Below are 21,681 nucleotides of genomic sequence, written 5' to 3' on the forward strand. Positions count from 1 at the left end.
ATATATATATATATATATATATATATATATATATATATATTAGATATATAGATATATTATATATATAAACAACAAAAAGCACTTTTTAGAACTAGTGATCTATTTTCTATATCATTCAAGTCTATTACTCAGAATTTATATTGAATAAACACTTTGGAGTAGATAAAACAAATGGATATTCTAACTGCTTCTGTGCCTTTTATTTTTCAATTCTTTACCAGTCAATTACAGTAGAATAAAAGGCCAGAGTCATCCTTTCATTGTCTTCATTTTAAACGAAATATTAAAATGAATTTAAACTAAATGTCACAAGTTTCACCAGTTTACCATTATAGAACTAGGGGGGAAAAAGGTAGTGATCAAGTTAGGAATGCAGCAGGAGACTGTCTCATTCCAGTCAGCATATATATTGTAATACATCAGAAAAATCTCTTCAGTTCTCACATTTTAAAATTTCATCTTTCTGAATACTTTGATATTTTGCTATTGAATATGCCCTAAGAGAATTATCATTCATTACTTTATTGTTCTTAGGATGTATAGCCTTAATCAAGCAAGAATATTTTCAAAATCTGCTTCCTGTGACAGAGAATGCAATTACACAACACTCTCTTTCAAGCATCCTTTTAAAATCAGTTTTGAGCTTGGTTGGCTATATTTTTAAGCTAAACACATCACAGATGAAATAATGCATGGATTTGTTTTCCATTTCAGCATGCTTCCTACTTATAAACTCGGATTTTTCCTGTGATTATTTTTCAAAATATTGTGAGAAACCTATTAATGTTTTTGAGAAGCATTATCCCAAAAGAAAGCCAATATCCATTCTTCATTTACTTAGAATTTTATGATTAAAAATAATATTTAAAAAAAGGTTAGACAACCTACAGATGTGTTAATGTATTTGAATTTTCTAGGAGTTCACCAAAGTTTGACAGAAGAAATTCTAATCTTGAACTTGCTCATGTATATTATGTTCCTTCAGAAAATATTTAAATTAAATTAGATTTATTTAATGCCTTCATCTGTTGATGATATATTCAAAATATTTTGAACTAGATTGTAACACATTGTCAATGATTTTGGAAATAGCAAAGTTAGTTTTTTAGGATTTCTTCTTTGTTTTTGAAATTATTTTTATCCATCATTTTTATTCTAACATACTCAGGGTATCTATGCATCCAAGAAAGCACACACACAAAAAAAGCAAATTAACTCACATTTTAAACTTATTGCCTAAGGCAGGTTTACATATTATGACAATAGGCTTCAGCTTCAGCAATGATGAGGTAACCCTGATTTTGCTTGACTTAGACCTCACAGTGTCCCCTGAAAATTGCATTAATATGTTTTGTGTTACCATAACAATATACCTGAAGCAAGGTAACTTTATAAAGAAAAGAGGTGTATGTATAGCTCACTAGAACTGTGAGCTATACATATATCTGGCATCTGTTCAGCTCTGTTTAGGACCTCATGATATGGTAAAAGCAGAGGATAACAACATGGTGCAGGAAGACTGAGGGATTCAATTGTTAGGCTCAGCTTCTGTAACTCCTCTCAAGATAGCTCAGGGGCCCCATGAGAGCTCTTCTAATCCATTTTTTTTTATACTGGGGATTAAGCCCAGGGGTGCTTAATATCTATCCCCATCACTTTTTATTTTTTGAGATAGGGTCTTGCTAAGTTTCTTAGGGCCCTGCTAAATTGCTGAGGTTGGGTTTGAACTTGCAATCCTAAGTTCCTCCTGCCTCAACATCTGGAGTTGCAGGGATTGCTAGCATGAGCTGTCAGATCAGCCCTTCTGAGTGCACATCACTGTGAGCTAAGGAATTCCCCTAGGCTCTTCCCCTTAAAGTTCCACTATCTCACACTACCACACAGAGAACCAGATGTCCAACACATGAATCTCTGGGAGACAGGCAACTTGCCAACCATAACAATAGCATACTTCATTTTGTCTAGTTTTATCTCAACTCAGGTACAGCCTGACCATTTCTGTGCTTGAACTTGAACTCCTACCCAAAATAATAAAATAAAACCATACTGGGAAATAATATAGATAAATAAGTTATAAATACATTCTTTACATAGACTGTGTAAACATATAATAGAAAGTAGTGCACAAATATACCTATATTTTATTATGCAGAAAACAAATATACAATAGTATCTAATATATGTTTATAGGTGAATAAATAATCTAAATTTATACATAAATATACAGTAATGGAAAGATAGAAAATGATCTAGAAAGAGGGAATATGTCTGAAAGAATTTCTCAAGGTTTACTTTCCTGAAGTTTATACTGTAAAAGAAAAAAAAAAAAAAGATGATTCATTGGGTCAGGCTGAAGAGTGATAAGTATCCCTGAAGCCATGGAGCCATTATTGATGTTTCCCTCCATGCTGAAGTACAAAGCAGTTTTCCCAGGCAGTCAGTTCAGGAAATTCATGTTTGGTCTGGTGAGGTATGGTAACTTTGGAAAGCTTCATGTTTTCAGTTTTTTGATAGTTGAAGTTGCATTGAAAGGACCTTCACTTTATTCTGTCATGTGGATAGCATATTTCTCACAAGACATACAGAGCAGTGACAAGTTTTATTTTTATAGCTCTATCTAGATTTTGTCAGAGATCAGAAGTAGCTGGGGTTTGACTGAGCAGACTGCTGAAGGGCAGACTGCCTATGGACAGCTCCCACTTGGCTTGCTGCCTGATGTGGCCGTGGTATGGGATTTCTCATCAAGATAATGGCAGTGGGCTCCAAGCTCGCCATCTTCAGAGAAAATTAGTGGTGCTTCACATAGCTGTCAGGGACAGAGGCTAAAAAGATAGTTAACATTGCTGAAAACATATTTGAAGGAAGACTGCTGAGGTGTCGGCCTTGGCTACTTTTGTCATATGTCACCATGGCCACCCTAGACGCAGGGAGCAAGGACGAAAGTACAAACGCATAGCTTTCTGTACTGCCAGGCTTTGGGTTTATACTCGAAAGTGGAAGATAGTGAAAGACCTTTATTCTTTCTCCAAGAAACAAACAGGAATCTCACCTTAGGACAGCAGATTCCGTGGAGAATACTCTCACAGAGTTATTAGCACAATTATGATCTCCTTAAAAGATTCTCCTTAAGTTACATTATCAGAAAACATTTTGATTGTTTTGGGTAGTCCGAACTTTCTTTATTGAATGATAATTAAGTGTAACATAATAATATAAATGTTTTGAAAATGCTAGCAAGTGTATTCATGTCACTTATTACCTTTTTACACACTTGATATAACTTATGTTTATTGTGTTCTATTTTCATTTTGCTAGAATATTAGATCCATTAAAACAGAGAAATTAGTCACTTTGTTCATTGATATTTCCAGCTGCCTAGAAGAACAAATGCTACCTTGTAAACCCTATTGGGTAAATACATTTCTTAGCATATAAAACACCAAATAAATAATAATAAACTTTATAATCTAGGGAACACAAAATACGTGAAATTCAAACTATTGTATCGTGTGTTGAGTAATTGTAGCAAAATATTTTTTAGAGTAAGGAAACCATATAAGTTAAATGTGAAACTCAACCTCTTACCTATGAGATTATAACTGAGAAAGCTACTTTATCCCAATATATTGATATTTATAAATATTATTTGCATATCAGTATTTAAAAATCATGTCTATTTTCTATACCAGAGTTTTGAATATCCCAATTGCTTCATAAAAACAAAATACAGTTAAAATTTTTATAGGTTACCCACCCACATTCTTTTTTGGAACTGGGCATGATTTTGATTTCTAGAACTTAACAGTGTTTTTTACAGAGATCAGGAGGAAAAATCTGTATTTAGAGAACATGGCAACAATTTGACATGGGATTTATAAAAATTCGTATAGTCTATACCTAAAAATGAGGTATAATACTAGGTTAGAAGTGTTGTTTGCAATGTCTTTGATTTGTATAAATACACTCTGTAAGAGACTGAGTTTCATTTCTTGTAGAACATTTTTATACAGTTCTAGGAATAGTAAAGCTATTAATTAAAACAGTCTCTAAAGGATTTGACCTATTCCGACTTTCTTCATGGCAGAAGTAACATTGTAAAATGAACTTCCATCTGATTGGCATATTGATTACATATTCTTTTGACTGGAGAAACACAGCCTCTTTCTAGGAAGTACCTTTGCATTTTATCAGCATGTAGAAAATTGGGTTTTCTCTATGTTTTGGGGTATTAGGTTGGTTGACATTATGAGTTATGGCTTTTTTTAAAATTGTTATAAATGCTGAGCCTATTGAAGTGATTCAAATTGCTTTAGAGTTAAAGTCTATAAAATATAACAATAAGAATGTATAAAAGTGTTATATTTGTATTATTCAAAACAAGTGTCTCATAATCTCCTGAGTTATCTTATTCCTCAAGGTATTCACTAATTCTATAAGTGAATATTCAGTGTTTTCTATTGGAAAAGGTATTTTATGTAGGAGCTTTTTAAATGTTGTTTTCCAAAGTATAAATAATCTTCTATTAAAAATGTACAGAATCTCAAATCTGGTGGTTTTGTTCTTGGAGGCAAACTAACATCAGTGACATCAGTGATTTTAAAATGATGACCTATACAGTTGTTTCAATCTTGTGGCTTTGAAATGAAACCAAATTGGTGAGAGTCTGAAATAAAACAAACCATCATCTGTGAGAACATAACATTCAAAATAGAGTAATTAAATGGAAGTCAAGTCAGTAGAATTAGAACCCACAAAGGAACATGACTCCATCATTTTGTCCTTTGCCAAGACAGTATTTCTCTAATTTTTTTTCTAATAAATATCATGACAATATTTCCTTTTTTAGTTTTGACACGCCTTTTATTTGTTGTTGTTCCTTAATGATGCCATTTTTGGAGGGGAAAAAAAGAGTTGAAGCAATTAATTGCACAGTTTTTGATAAGGGTATAATACTTTAGAAAAGGACATGAAGACTCCGTTAGAATTCAGGGGAACTGTACAGCTTCCATTCTAGACCTCTCATACTCTTGGAAACATTCTGGGCCAGTATCCTCTGAGAAAGTCTCCAGTCCTTTTCTGTGATGGAATGGACAAAGGTTTCAGACTCTCAAACTTTCCAGCCTTTTCAGCACCTGCCAGTTTAAACCTTTGAGCCATGACAACCTCTAAGAGCATGCTTTTCTTCACCAGGAAGATGGATGATATCTACCTTAGAGACTTTGCTAAAGACAGAGAAAATATATATTTGAACACTTTTAAGAGTGGGGAAATGCTGAATCAAAAATGACTCATATTAGCTATTGTGGTGTGCACACTTTGAGGTACTTTGCTAATCATACATTCATATAAGCTTATTTGTTTAAGTCTCAAAACAATCTTATGAATTATGTACTATTTTTATCTCCACTTGAAGTATGATTAAAGTGAGAGACATGCTATTTAATTTCTTCAGGGTCTTAAATAGTTAATTTGAAGAGTTTGAACTGAAAAAGAAGCCATATTCTTACCCTCTCCTTGCTATAACCACTAGCATTGGTCAATTTTTTTTTCTTTCTCTCTCTCTCTTTTTTTTTTAAACAGGAAAGTATGAAATGTTGTTTTCTATTGACATATAATGAATTATTCTTTAGACTGTCTGGGCTTAGGAGTTATCAGGGGCAGAGCACTTCATCAGTTATGAAAAAGGTGGGCAGGTTAAAGAAGACCTGTTTCCCTTTTTGGTAAAACACACACACAAAAAAAATAGGTTCTGTATTAAATGTGCGTGATCTAGTGTTGTGATTTGTGCAATTCAAGAATTGTGCCTCCTGTGAATTAAAACCCTTTGAACTTGTGCATTTAATATGATTTAATCTGTTATATAGATTCATATATAAGTTGTATGTGTGTTGTACAAATAAGCATTATAAAACTAGCATAAATAAACAAAAATAAAAGACAAGATAGAAACAAAATTAAAATTGTTCCTCTGTGTCCTCTGATGAACTTTATCCACACTAGTCTAGCGAAGGGAGAATCCTGTGCAAAAGTAGGAACTGGAGAAACTCAGACACCAATGTGATCTGCCAAAAACATTTAGTCTTATAAAGAGCATTGCACAATCATCTAAATACTGGGCAATCACATAAAAATTTGGATGTCTGCCTTTTCCTGGAAAATCAGTAGACCTGGCAACACTGGTTTGCATTCCCCCATGACAACCATTGACAGAAGTTGAGCACCAGCTGGTCTCTTTAGACAAACCCTTTATTCCCGTTTATCACAGCCTCTACCAACCCTATTGTCCATGTGGGCCAATTCATGTTTTCCCTTTGTTTGCTGTTCTGTAGGCATTTGAGTTTGGAACCTCTGAATCAGAGAAACAGAGTTCATATTCCTGTTCTTCTACATTCTATAATCAGGAGTATTTTGTGCAATTCTGTGTGAATAATTTTCTCAATTTATGAAGAAACTGAGCACGTAATTACTTCAATAAGATTTTCTGGTGTGTTAACTGGCTACTGATTTCTCAATCAGCTTTTTTTTTTTAACTTAGAATTTGTAAAGGACCAAAAAAAAAAAAAAAAAAAAAAAAATTAAAATTAAATTCCTCAAAAATGCTACAAAAGACAATTGTATTAAAAATTGACAATTTGTCCTTAGTGTTTCTTGGCATAGTTAAATCAATCTCTGATCATTGCACCAGAAAGGAATTAGCATTTTAATGATTTTTTTTCTATTTAATCATGTAAGATAAATTTTCATTGAAATTTTCACGTAAAAAACTATCAGCTAATTTACCATCTTAAATTGTTGTAGAGCAACTTACAATTTATAGCTGAATTATGTTATAGACAATGTAAGTTTAGCAACTTAAACTGATTAACATTTGATTTATCTGTAAGGTCTCAATTTTAAAGAGGATCTGTTTCTAATGTCATTTGTATGTTAATTTTTCAAACTATTTGCTTGCAAATTAAGTAACAGAAAAGATGTCTTTCCTTAGAGATTTCTTGTCTTCAAATTCATGTTGATAAAAGGTTCCAGTGCATTAAACAAGTGTGTTACTTTGTTAATGGATAGCGTGGCACAGGCAATTAACTATGAAGTCATTAAGGCTTTTCAGTGCTGTGACAGTTTTGTTTACCTATAACAGATTAATGAACATACCAAATGATCTTTCTCCCTCTTGTTATTTTAGATCAACCTTGAGTGGATTTTGACAGAAGATGTTGCAACAGTTTTTTCTCTGGAAATGTTTAGCTTCGGGGATCATCATTGGCTCTCTCTTTGCAGCTTGCTTTGGGCAATATGATGATGGTAAGGCTGCTATTAGTCTGACCTTTAGAGCTGGCAGGAATTTCTGTTATTAAATTAAAAACGAAACACACCAGAGAAATGAATAGTGTTAATTTGTAGTTAAGTTTTAAAGGTTAGTAGCTATGAACAATAAGTTACCTTAACTAAAATAAGCTTACAGAAGTGGCATTGGATAAACTTTGCTGTTTAATAATTGCATTGCACTGTGGTAGAAAATCCAACATAAGATTTGAATTCTATTTAATTCTATTTCTAAACTCTTGAATAAATACAAATCTAGCAATACAAAGACAGCAAAATTTCCTTTTAGACAAGATCTCCAAGGGTCGAAGTAAAAGCCACGAGTTTTTTCAGTGTTAGTATTTTAATTGAAAATTGCATTATTATACCCACCACTATTTCATCTGAAATGAGTGAATAAAGATAATAGAGTTGGTGTTTGGCTTCTTCAGTCATTCCCTGACAGTAAGTCAGTCATTTTAGAAAGATATATGTCTGCAGGCTCTTTAGGGAGATCAGACATGTTATGTCCACAATGATTGAAATATGGCTTATGGATTTCAATATTGAAAAAAATCTGACCTTGAATAACACATAAGGAGAGTTAGAACATGTCTCTCTCTGTAGAATTCTTTCAGTTCAAAGGGAAAAAAATGAACAAAATTCTCTCCTAAAATTTTGCAGTTTCAGAAAAACTATTTCATTCTTTTTTGTTCAACTTTTCATGTGTTTACTCAATATTTGTTCAGCATACAAGGAACATAATTAACTATCTCATGAATATTGTCCTGTTATCTAGTTGATCTCAGTAGTAGCAAATACTGTGAATTTCTTATGTGCTTTGCTTGGCTAAAGTGATTAATCTTAGGATAGGTAAATTAATTTGATTTACCCAAATAACATTCAAGTTGTGCACATATTAAAATATTCTCAGTCTTCAATTGTTTGAGAGGTAGATTTTTGAGAGGAGGATGGCCAGCATCTCATTGGGGGGTTCTTCTACCCAGAGGAATCCCAGCCACCCTAAATGGCCACCCTAAATCTTAAGTATCTCAAATAATTAACAAATAATAAAAACGAACATTCAGAAATATATTTACAAAAGTGAAGCCCCTGATAGATCTAGTTCACATGGGTTATTGAATTAGAGACAAAAAGGCTCTGATGGATTACTTAAGGGGGTACATCAAAGGCAGGGGTAAGGTTTCAAGGGTAGAATCTTGCTTCCTGATGTCTTTTGGTCAACAGATTGTTTGACATATTGGCAGGTCATCCATCTCAGGTGCTGTGTGGGATCTTAGGCAGAACTTGAGGGGGAGGTTCACCTGCATCAGGTGATCAATCCCTGAGGGGGGGCTACAGGGAGTTTGCAATGCCAGCCTATCCCCTAATTAGGCTATTATGCACAGCAGTCCACACACAGCCCATGGATGGCTCTACAGTAGATTTCTTGGGATTTGAAGAATAATTCACATTACTAACTGTTTTCATGGAATCAACAGCTTAATCCCCTGAATAGTCATACTAATTAGCACAAGGTTTACTTTACATCTAAATTTGTGGTTCTCATCTTTGTCATTTATAGAAATTGTGAATCTCCAGTCTAAAAACAAGTTTTAAAAAATTAGCAAAAAATAAATAACTGCTACTTTGAAGCAAAAAGAAACAATGAGATTAAAATAGTATGACTTTATATTAAAGGATTGCATTTTAATTGCACTCTGGGTATAGATGACAAATCAGTGTGATGTGGGTTTTTTAATAAGTAATTCTATTTTTATCCATATTTAGTATTCATACTGAGCAAGAAAATATTCACTATCATTTTTCACATTAGACATTCTCAAACCATGTACATTTTAGCAATATGACTGGTATTATCAGAGGAAATCCCTCCTGGTTTCACCTATAATGCTATAGATTCATAATCTCAATGTAGCTGTTGATCTTCTGTTAAACTAGTCACTTAGCTTCCAATATAAGCTTGTCAGGTCACTGTTGGTTATCATATACTCAACTTCTTGAAGCAGAGGGTACCTTCTCACCCGACCACTGATAGTATGGTAGGTGGCCCTTTAGGCCCTACACACTTAGATGACTTACTTACACTAACAGTTAGAATGGCTTCTCAAGTCACTCCTCCAAAGGTGTGACTCACTCTTAGAAAGATTGAAGGTATGGCAACTATAGCAGATGAACTTAAGCTCTATATTGTGTTTTCTGGAGATTTCCTAATTGCATATGCATTTCAGTATTTCCTCTTTATACGCATCCTTCAATGTGCCCCTGAAGTAATAATATATTCTTCTACCTTTCCTCCTCCCAAACCAAACTGTTTACTTCTTTCAGATCTCCCTCAATTTCAGAGTCTTTGGTATTAGTTTTCTTCTGTTGTTCAGTTATGTGTGACTAACATGGTTTCCATAGATATTTCCTTAAAAAATGCCTATAAAATTATGAACATATATTATGCAAGGAGGAAATCAGGACCAGGCAAATCATGACTAACACAACATTTGACTAGACTGGAATATGTAATATGGAAATATTAAAGCAATATTTTTACCCAAATGTTTGGGTTGTGGGTATATTACTATGTTGAAGAAAGATAATGGTGATGATCATAAACAGGATTGAAAACAAAATGAAAAGTTTAATGAAAATAATGCTTTTGCCATAGATAATCCACTTGGATTAACCATTATGATAGTTGACAACAAATTTACATACACATTTAGGAGCTTCAGAGAAGAATGAAGGAAAAAAAATGTTAAGTTATCCTGGGACAACTAATAAGGTAGTGCAGGTCTTTGTTGCCAGAATAGTACCCAGGCTTTCGGATAAGAATGATTTCTCATGTTTTTTTTTTTTTTTTTTTAATGCATTTGTTTACTTAAGGGTTAGGAGGAAATAAAAAGGTACTGTTTATTTAATACATATTTTATCATGAAATGGAATATTCTAGTGTTATCCAAATGTCTAAAATTGCTTCTAAGAAAGAGATATTGTATAATGATTATTGTCAAATTTTTATAATATTTTTACTAGAAAAAATTAGTCATGTTTTAAGTCTTTTATTATTTCTCATTCAAATTGTTGAGATAAGTTCTTAGATGCAGTAATAAAATTTGTTGATAATCTACTCCATAATGGTCATTTCATTTGGTATATGATTGTATATCTTAGCCTGCATTAATAATATAAATTAAGTTCATATTATTATATTTAATTTAAAAGTCAGAATCTAACTGGTATATTTAGAAAATTAGAGAAATTAATAGATTGTAGTTTATAATGTATTGACGGAAGTCTTATTCTTTTCCATAAATAGAACATTAAATTTGATAATATTTCATCTTATCTTTTAATGCATTACTGATCCTGACAATATTGGAATATATGCCCTGATCCCAAACTGAGTGTTCAGAGCCTAGAAAGGAGGAACCTTTGGGAAGCAGAGAAAGAAAGGTTATGGGCTACATTTTAAGTTATAGTGAATAAAACCTATTTATAATATAATCCTTATTTAAGCATTTGGTTTTGAACACAGGAATGGCCAATAAAAGGAATGTATGGAAAGGATAAAAGGAAGGTCATACATGGATAATGAATGTTTTTTCATTTTTAATGTTTCCTCTATATTTTTATGTTTTTCATACTTAAAATACACTACTGCCAAGGAGGTGGCAGATACCTGTAATCTCTGGTATTCTTGAGGTTGAGGCAGGAGGACTGCAAGTTTGAGGCTAGCCTGGGGAATTTAGTGAGAGCTTGTCTCAAAATAAATAAATAAATAAAAATAGCAGGGGATGTAACTCAGTGGTAAATCACCTCTGGGTGCAATCCCCAGTACCACAAATAATAAAAGTAAATAAGTAAAATATATTACTGCCAAACTCAGAGAAGTGTTTGTTTACAAATACATTATGAGAAAGTCTGAACCAAAGCATTGGAGGGTTTTTAAAATATGTATTTGCCAGTGGGAGGGGATATGCATGTGTACTGGAGGTGCATATGAGAGATGGGGCAGAGAGATTGGAAGAGAGACAGTGAATGCCCGTGATGAATAAAAACAATCTATTGAGAAGGGATTCTCCCTGCTCAAGCAGTTAACCTGGAAGCCAAAAATCTTCCATTTTGTCTTTCACCTGTTACATAAATTAGCATATTCCTATGATGTAAATGATGACAATGGGACCTTTATATAATGGACAACATGAACAACTATATAAAGGGATCATATTTAAACCCTGAAACAGTCAAAACACTTCCTGGTTCTCAGTGTGGTTATAAATAAGAATAATCCTCCCTAACTCAATTTTATTCCATTTTACATAGAATCTGGCATATGACCAATGTTCAACTAAAATTTTTACATTTATTGTTTTTATTATTTTTTTTAAATTTTTTTAATATTTATTTTTCAGTTTTTCAGTGGACATAACATCTTTATTTTATTTTTATGTGGTGCTGAGGATCGAACCCAGTGCCTCACACATGCCAGGCAGGTGTGCTACCGCTGAGCCACAGCCAGCCCAAATATTTTCCCCTTTAATCCTTGAAGATTCTTGTTGTTTTCATTTTCACACACATTTTAGCATGACATTCTATTTCTAGGCATTTACATAAAACTATTACTATTTCATTGGAATAGCATTTAATTTATAAGTAGAAGAAAGATGACATTTTTACAGTAATAGAATTTTTAAAATATGAGCATGATAATGTCTTTCTTATTTAGCTCTTCTGTATTACTTCTTTAAAGATTTAAAATTTTCCCTTACTGGTTCAACTAAAATTTTTACATTTATTGTTTTTATTATTTTTATAAAGAATTATTTATTTGTCTTTTTAGAAACTGCACATTTATTTATAAAATTGTGCTCATGTATATATTCCTACATATATACACATAAATATTCATGTATATATTCACATGACACTTAAACTGAACTTTGAGGACAAGCTCTAGGTTGATGCTTGTCCTTATGTAATCTATGGAAGGTCAGTGATGAGATAGAAATACCAATCAGTTAAAAATTTCACCTGTTGTAAGAAATTCCCAGAAACTTCATCTTTATCAATGGATCCAGGGGTCATGAAGTTGAGTGCTACTAACTTATACTAATTATACTTAAAAGTTTAATTATAATTAATTAAATTAATCATAAATCACATGCTAATGATAGAATCATAAGGAAAAAATACTACCTAATGAGTCAAAATACTAATGTTTTTTGAGCAAGAAGAATCCACAAACAGGGTCCTACTGCAAAAGGTGTTGATGGTTCATGTGTCCAGGTGTTTATGCACCATCACAGAGGACACTGTTACACCAATTCTCTCAATCAGGGAATATTGTGCAGTTGTTTGCAGGTCATTCACTCTGTCCCCTGAATTACGTTTGAAATATTTTTAAAATTCCTCATTGTTTGAGCTCCCTATCATAAGATTAACACAGATTGTCTTTCTCTTGTTTACATTATTCTTCTGTGAATATAGTGCAATGTAATAATTTCTCTTGAGTCTGTTTCAGTTATAAAATTAAAGATGATGTTGGAGACATCTAAGAACTTTTCAGTGAGCTTGTTTGCCCCTGAAATGTCTTAATTGCTCATTTAAATTTGATTCTTAATGCACAATAAATACTGAGCAAACATATATGTATTATTATATGTATATATAAAATCAGGCACACTTAATACACAAGTAATATATTTTTTCAAAAATAAAACCAAATATAACATATTGCTGTGCAGATTTGTTCATCTAAATACAGTTTAGATGTCTTTCCTTATTTACCCCTTCACTTATTCCATATTAAAAGGTGTATTTTTATTCTGAGAACTTAAATTCAAATTTTATGAGTAACTTTTTTACTTTCCCTATGTGAATATCTACAATTCCCAAAGTTATTCTTTTCTTGGAAGCTTTATAAACAAATGCATACATGATCTCTCTCTCTCTCTCTCTCTCTCTCTCTCTCTCTCTCACACACACACACACACACACACAAACACACACACAAACACACACGCACACACACTCTAGATTATCTACCAGACAGACGTGTTTTTTAAAATGGTATGGTAAAAAGAATATTGTTACTTTCTAAGTAGGCTTCAGTAAAAACTTTCGTAAGCAAATCTTAATTTCATTTATGGATGTAAGCCTGCTTTGTCTGTTTTTTAGATTGTACTCACCCTTGCAATTTGTTCTTCCTCTTTACTAAAGGTTAGTAATCTTGTGTGGAAACTTTTTCCCACCCCAAACAGATTCATTTTAAAAGTCAAGGTTTGAAAGTATATGTCTTTTTTTTTTTCAGCAATAATGTTTTTAAAATCAGGTTCAATCTGTAACTTCTCTTAAGTTCTAACCTCCTAAGAAGAATACTTCAATAACCTTTATATATTTGAGTAACAGACTTTCATATATATATATATATATATATATATATATATATATATATGTTTCCAGAAGGCAAGGGACCTAAAGAGATAGAATAAAATAGATCTCTTATAATTAGAAGACTAATGATTATATGTCGATTTTCTCCTCTCAGTTATGCTGTCTCTCTGTCTCATGTAGTGTCTCTCTCTATCTCCCCCCCCACATACACACATGCGCATACACATACATATACATACACATGCTATTTTCTAGGTAACTGAAAATAGATAGCCAGATATCAATACTTCATACTCTTCTTTGCCCTGTTGACTCAGGGAAATGAATTAAAAGTCTAATTTCATAGTTAAGCAATGCAGAATAAATTAATAATTATAAGGCAGATTCTTCCCTTTGTGGCTGTACAATATTAAAAATTTGAAGTCATTGGAAAAAAATCACATCCTAATCATTTAAAAAGGCAGAACTAATTTTAAATATTCTTAATAGAAATTAAAATTGAACAAAAATGTAATTATAAACTTGCTTGGCTTGGAGTCATCAGTGCTTCATACAACTCATAATAGAGGGACTTTTCTTAGTTGGATCTTTCCCTGTCAATTCTCTGTACCTGTTACAACCACTTCTTCATCAATTCCCTTAAGCTCTGCAATTTGTTTTTTCTCACAACTCTACTGAAACTGCACTCTCTAGGGTCTCCAATGACTACTTCCTTGGGCAAATCCCATCATTTTCTAGTATTTCAGTAAAAAGCATTATTGATCTACCTTTCCTGCAACTTTATATCTCTCAAAGGTTCTTTGTGCTGACCTTTTCTGAGTGTCTGCCTATTGGACTTCTACTCCATCTTCTGGTGAATGTACTACCTTTTTCTGGTCTATAATTTTAAAAATTTTTCATTCTTGTTTACTTTCCATAAGCAACAATATTTTATAATAAGCAAATTTATGTATTTTCTGAAAATGAAACAAAATCCTTTTTTTTTTTTTGCTAACTTCTATTCCCTCCAACTTCCCTTTCTCTAGCTGTGTGTCCACGGCATATACTTTTATTTTACCTTTACTCCACAATTTGGACGCTCTGTGGAACATATATTTAACTATCATGTGATTGAAAATCAAACTCCAAGAAAAGTATTAGAAAACAGTTCAGTTCCTGCATTCCTGTATAACAAGGGAGATTATCATGATTTATGTAATAATATAATTACATACAGTATATGTGTATAAGGAGAAAACACACCGAAAATTTTTTGAAGAATTTGGAGCAAAGATAATCAGACAATTCTTACAGGAAGAATTTTGAATTTTCATTTTAAAAGTCTTGAGAAGCATAAAAAGACTTAAGAAAAGCTGTGAAAAATATTGGGATGATATTTCTGATTTGAGATGTACATAGTTATTTCTTTGCAATATAGAAGTTGGCACATGCTGGATTTTTTAAATATACTTTTAGTTTGTTTATTTAGTTTAGTAGTTTTGGTTTTTAATGGTGCTGGGGAATGTACACAGTTTCTCACATGTGCTGGGCAAGTGCTTTACCACTGAGCCACACAACCCTATCCCTGTACATGCTGTTTTATAATCTCAGTCGTATAAGTTTAGATAGTAAATAATCAAGAGATAACAAAATAGCAGGCACTCGATGGCCATGATCATTATCCCTTTTTCCAAAATATGCAATAGCAGAGGACATTACCCACATTTTATAAAACCCATCAGCAGCCACCAGCATATCCTTATATATGTACCCACCTTTGAGAAGCAATGTGGCATGGGGGGTTGAAAGTATGTACCTCAGAGGGAGCCAGACTGCCTAGATCTGAATTCTAGCTTTAAAAACTCTGTAGTTATGTGGCTATGGTTAATTCTTTAATCTTTCTTTCTTAAACTTCTTTATCAATAACATGTAACTAGTGAGAGTATTTGCCTTAGAGAAGTATTGTAAAGAATTACTTTATGTAAGGGGTTGAGATAAATAGTGGTCACATTGATCCTTCTGTCAGTGGCTTTCATCATCATGGTCATCTAAAGTAACTTGTTAGTCAATATGTGAGCTCCCCTTTTTATTTATAGTTACTTGTATAACCAAGTTCAAATTACTTAATCTCATTATGCCATCTTTGCTTATCTGTAAAATGGAGTAAATGATACTGCTTATCTCATGGGATTATTGTGAGTTCAGATGAGGCAAAGCATAAGATGCATTTGTGTCATTTCCAGGTACAAAAGAAGGTGAAGTATGTTTTATATATATGTTAAGTTATGTGTATGAGCTTGTGTGTCTGTTTGTTTATTGTTACCAGAATAATAGGAATGTCATTAATAAAATTATGGTAATAAATGTATAAAAATTCATTTAATTCATATTTTAATAAAATAAAGATTCTTTGTGGGAGATGGCAAAAATTAGGCAGATTATTTGCTAATGTCTTACCATGAATTTAAAACATTAACCAGGAACAGATACAAAACCAATCAGTTTGCTAGAGTTACCATAACCAAATACTTCAAACTGTGCAGCTTGCATAAGAGAAATTGACTTTTTCACAGTTTAACAGACTGGAATTGCCCAGGATCAAGGTTTCAGCAGTACTGATTTCCTCTTGGTATATAGATGGTCACCCTGTTGCTGCGTCTTCACATGATTCTCCTTGTGTACAGGCACACCCCTATTGTCTCTGTTTGTATCTTAATCTCTATATAAGACCATCAGTGAAGTTGGATTAGGTTTCACCATCCAGGTCTAATTTTAAATCCTTCTTCAAAGCCTGAATCTCCAAATACAGTCACATTTTGAGTGAAGGTGCAGTAAGGAATCAAAGCATGAATTCTTGGAGACATAGTCCAGCCTCAAATAATGACATAGAGATAGATCCCAATAAAGTGTACCCAGGAGTTTTAGTTCTTACTCTTCAATACTGCACAGTTTTCTAAGTTTGTGGCTTTTATCAGACTTCACCTGCTATTAAGAACAAAACTATCCCTGGTGTCTTTGCCCTCATTCAGTTGCCCCAGATGGTAAGCAATGTATATTGCTCATATGCAAAATCTCTGAGACTTCAATTGTGCAGAATTGGAGCCAAGAATGAACACAGAAGACAGAGACAAAAGCAGGAGCCTCTGAAATCCACAGAAATGAGGAAAGAAAGAAAGGTCCCGAGGGCAGCAGGTGTAAGCAGAAGGTAAAAAGTGACTAGAGAAGCAGTTGAAAGTATAGTGATAGATGAGATATGGGGCAACATGAAGGGAATATGTCGGCCAAAATGCCTATCAGCTCCTTTTTGCATTTTTTGCCAATCCTCACTGTTCTCCTTACAGGATTAGTCCTTGGGAGTAAGGACAGCTTAATTCTGGATTCTTCAGTGAAAATTACAATTAGGCATTGACTCTGAATACAGGAGCTAGGAAGGCCAGGGCCTTCTGTTTCTTGTTTATTATTTAAATTTTATGTTCTAGTTTGTATTTGTCTCTCCGTATGCATATTTGAAATAAATAAATGAAATTCTCTTATGCTTGTTCCATTCATCTATAAGAAGCAGTATACTTGGTAAATATTCAATTTGTTCTGCTCGATTGTTTAGACCTTTAGCTATTAGACAGGACTATGTATCTCTCTCTGGGCAGTGAAATGTGTGAAAGAATGATGCATTATTGCTGGGCTTATATCACAAAAATATCTTGTTCAGTTCTTTAGTCCCTTTTTTGCAAAACAACTAGTGAAGCTATATGTTATAGATGGAAGTTATAAAAGGAGATATCTCCATTAGCCCTCTCATCTGAGTCACTTCATCTCTTCTTGCCCTACACCCACTCACCCATGAAGAATACCCACTAGAAGAAGAAAATGCATTCATCTCTCGAATTTAAGGGCTAAATTGCAACTGCAGCTCAGCTATCCAAAGCTATTCAACTTCTTTCTTGCAGTCAGTAAAACAAAACAGTCTTCCTTACTCTGAATTTCTTAATACGTTATTTTTTTCCAAATATCTTCCCAAAAGTCTTTAACTAACTACTAAATTAGGTTACATTCTAGTATTCTTGGTCCATTACAATCTATTCTCACTTTACCTATTTATAATATTTCCCAGGATTTTTCAAGAAATATCAAACATGTACTCACATTGAATTTTTCCCATTATTAGAATGTTAAATTTCCATTCCCTTCTCTTTGTATTATTTTAAAGTCTTTTTGTTTTCTTATGGTTCCTTCAATCTTTGCCCTCTCCCTCTCCACCTATCTTTTTTTTTCTATTTCCCTTCCCATGTCCCCATTCTCACTCCCAGTCCTATTTCTCCTACATCGTATTTATACCCCTGTTGTGTTTCTCATTTCCTTTTTCTCTTATCTGAGGTACCCATCCTGTCTCATGTCCTCCCCACTCTTTCTTTTTCTCCTTCTCCAGTGAAGTTCTCAGATTTAGTAATTATATTCAGTGTCATCTCACAAACACTTTAGTAATGTTCTTACATATCAGGTCATTCCTTTCTATTTAATAAGCTTCTTGAAGCATGCCAATATTTATTTTATGCATAAACACCATACACTAATAATAACCATTGGCATTTATTTTGCACTTATTAATTAATAAGTAGGTTATTTATTTAATCTTGACAATTTTCCCATGAAGTGTTTGTTATTAGAACAATAATCATGCACTATTTTATTAATTGCCCAGGATCAATTTATCAGCAGTGTTGATTTCCTCTTGGTATGTAGATGGTCACCCTGTTGCTGCATCTTCACATGGTCCTCCTTGTATTCAGGCACACCCCCGCTATTGTCTCTGTTTGTGTCTCAATCTCCATATAAGATCATCAGTGAAGTTGAATTAGGTTCCACCATCCAGGTCTAATATTTTATTAATAGTATGTCTGCTTTATAGATCAGGATGCTATGAGGACACAAAGAAGTTCAGCTGCTTTCCTCGTGTAGTACAACTACTCAATGGCAATACTAACATCAAATCTTTTATCATCTGCTCCATATGCTATTATATTATGATGTCAAAATCCCAGAAATATCCTATTCTTTCAGATTTTACTTCATTTTAGCTACTGCTTGGTAATTATTGATTATCATTCTTCAATATCATTGCTAATGACATCTAGTCAAAATTAATGTTCATTGTTCCCTTTAAACCATGTCATATGATGTTTCTCATGTTTAGATTATAAAATAAGAGACTATCTTATTTTCTTTCATTTTCCTCAGCATCTATTAGAAGGGCCCAATTTTCTTGTTTATTGAAATAAATAAGCATTGAAGAAAATTAGACTGAGAGATGAACTACTTCTTTTAACAATATAGTAACAAGTTGGTGAGTTTTCAGGATAGTTGCTGTGGTTCAAGCAGGAATTTAGAAACCTGTTTAACGAAAGTTTGGTTTTTAGACACTGCTCAACAATGATATAGGAACAAAAGCAATCAATAACTATGTATGGTGTGAAAGATGTTACCTATAGTATACATTTTGTTTCCTGTTCAGAAAATGGAGTCTATATCTATATCTATCCCTATATGGTATATGTACACACACACACACACACACACACACACACACACGACACACCAGTTACTATTTATACAATGGTGGCATGTAATTTAGAAAAGGGTATAGGAAATTCAAACTCTGAATCCATGCTTTCCTGAGGTGTGTTTCCTGTATTGCTTGGTCTTCTATGATTATGAACTGCTATTCCTATTATTTATTCATAATGCTGGTGGATTGCACTGCTGTAGTTTTTCCTGAGATCAGTGGCTCATTTCATGCTACTAATCTTCCCCATTGTTGCTCTTCTTGTAGGATCCTATTCTGCCCCTCAGGGCTGCCCAATTAGACTGCTCAGCGAAGACTGTTCAGCTAGTTTGAGTTTATTAAGTGTTTTTATTGAACAACTAGAATACTGATGACAGTTCTTCAGGCTTAGACTTAGAAAATGTTTAAAAATAAAATTGCTAACAGTCATCAATATTTTATGAGGTTGTATCAGGATTCATGTGCACTTGGTCTGCTGGTTATATACGATGTGTTTCTGATAATATCACCATAAGGGAAATATATAGCATATTAAAGAAATAATAATAATGTGTTTTTTTTTTAAAGAGAGAGAGGATAGAGAGAGAGGGAGAGAGAATATTTTTTAATATTTATTTTTCAGTGTGCGATGGACACAACATCTTTATTTTATTTTATGTGGTGCTGAGGATCGAACCCAGCGCCCCGCACATGCCAGGCGAGTGCATTACCGCTTGAGCCACATCTCCAGCTCCAATATTATTGTTTTAATCTCTCAATTTTCACTAATTTGTTCAATTAAGTATAGCATGCATTTCTGACAAATTGATTATGTGCATATCATGCTTTTAATAATAATAGCTAGCATTGCTTTTGTGACTTATATGTGCCATTTACATTATGAATACATTCTTTAATCACACTGAGTGTGTATATATATATAACAATATATATTCATGCCAGGGTAGTAATATATGACAAGTATTCATGACAAGATTGGGAAAAACAGTTTACTGAATGTATTTTGAAGATAAAGCCTCCCAGTTTAGTTGGTGTATTGAATATAGAGAAGACAAAAATGCTAGGATTTAAAGTTTTATTTTACTTTATTTGGTTTGAACATCCAGAAGGCTGAATGACCCGCTTATTAAAGAAATAAATATAGTTACAAGTTAGCCATGAAAAGGCAGATTTTAGAAGTTCAGCAACATAAGGAAGAATCAGCAAGGATATTGATATGGAGAGACAGTTAAAGAGAGGAAAACCAGCAGAAAATGGTTTATCAAAAGTCAAATGAAGATGGCATCACAAAGAGATCGGCTGAGTCTAGTATTACTGAGCGAGGTGTCCTACAAGGACAATACATCAAATTAGTATTGTGATACTCAATTTTGACCTGTACAAAAATGGCTTGATGAAATTTTGAATGTGAAAGTTTGTAGTTGGGTTCAATTGAAAATGTAACTAAAAGAAATATAGGCAGTTGAAATACAAAGATACAAAATGGTTTTTTTTTTGTTTTGTTTTGTTTCTTGTTTTATTCAGTGGGCAGTGAAACCAGACACGGATCAGGAAATAAAGGGCAAGATCATTTATCCAATTCAGATCTTTGTGATGCAGAAATATACTAAAATAGACACCACCATCGAGAGGGCTAGAGAAGAATAGCATCTTCTGGGAAGATTAAATTCTAGTACAGCAAGAGAAAGAAAGGAAGGTATAGCAAAGTACATATTATCTTATTTAATCTTCATCAAGTACTCTCGTGAGGTAAATTCTATTATTATTTATGTTTTCTAGATGATGAAATGGAAAGTTTAAAGATTGAAGCTGTCTTGCTAAGTTCACACAGCTCCTTCATCTAAGAGCACATTACAAGTGCATCCCAGCCCAAGCTGTCACACTCTTTTTATTTATATATTATTTTTGTAAGAACACAACATGAAACATAACTTCTTAAAATATTTGTAAGTTCTTGACAGTATGATGTTGTCTAAATGTCATACAACAGACTTATAAACTCATTTATTTCTCATATCTGAAAGTTTGTGCATGTTTGTTAGTGTAACTCTGTACTCCTGTATCTTCCCAGCCTCTGACAACCACCACTGTATTTATTTCTGTGCATTTCACTATTTTTTTATACTCCACGTAAGTGGTTTCATGCAATTTTTGTTTTTCTGTAACTGACATAATTACCATTGTGTCCTCAAAGTTCACATGTTGTCAAATTTTCTTCTGTTGTGTGAATAATGTTCTATTGTATGTACAGTCCTTATTTTCTTTATCCATGAATCTGTTGATGGACACTTACATCATCTCCATGTCTTGAGATTTTTGAATAGTGTTGCAGTAAAGACGGCAGTACTAATATGTCTTAGAAATCCTGATTTCAGTTATTTTGAGTAAATATCCACAAATGAAATGTCAGAATCACATGGTAGATCAATTTTTAA

The 21,681-nt window shown here is 33.0% G+C and overlaps 1 protein-coding gene across 12 annotated transcripts in view; it reads left to right on the forward strand.

Moving 5' to 3' along the window:
• The window catches only part of Pcdh15 (protocadherin related 15), a 1,628,869-nt gene that overhangs the window by 897,649 nt on the left and 709,539 nt on the right, over window positions 1-21,681 (forward strand). For 11 of the 12 annotated variants that reach the window (XM_048807407.1, XM_048807408.1, XM_048807415.1 and 8 more), the window contains one exon: window positions 7,181-7,299. In XM_048807407.1, coding sequence (XP_048663364.1) covers window positions 7,209-7,299 — 91 coding nt within the window. In that variant the 5' untranslated portion in view covers window positions 7,181-7,208. Of the gene's footprint in view, window positions 1-7,178; window positions 7,300-21,681 lie in introns of those variants that run through there. The other variant, XM_048807411.1, reaches the window with a different exon arrangement.

Source organism: Marmota marmota, unplaced genomic scaffold (assembly GCF_001458135.2).
Source record: "Marmota marmota marmota unplaced genomic scaffold, marMar, whole genome shotgun sequence".
Lineage (NCBI taxonomy): Eukaryota > Metazoa > Chordata > Mammalia > Rodentia > Sciuridae > Marmota > Marmota marmota.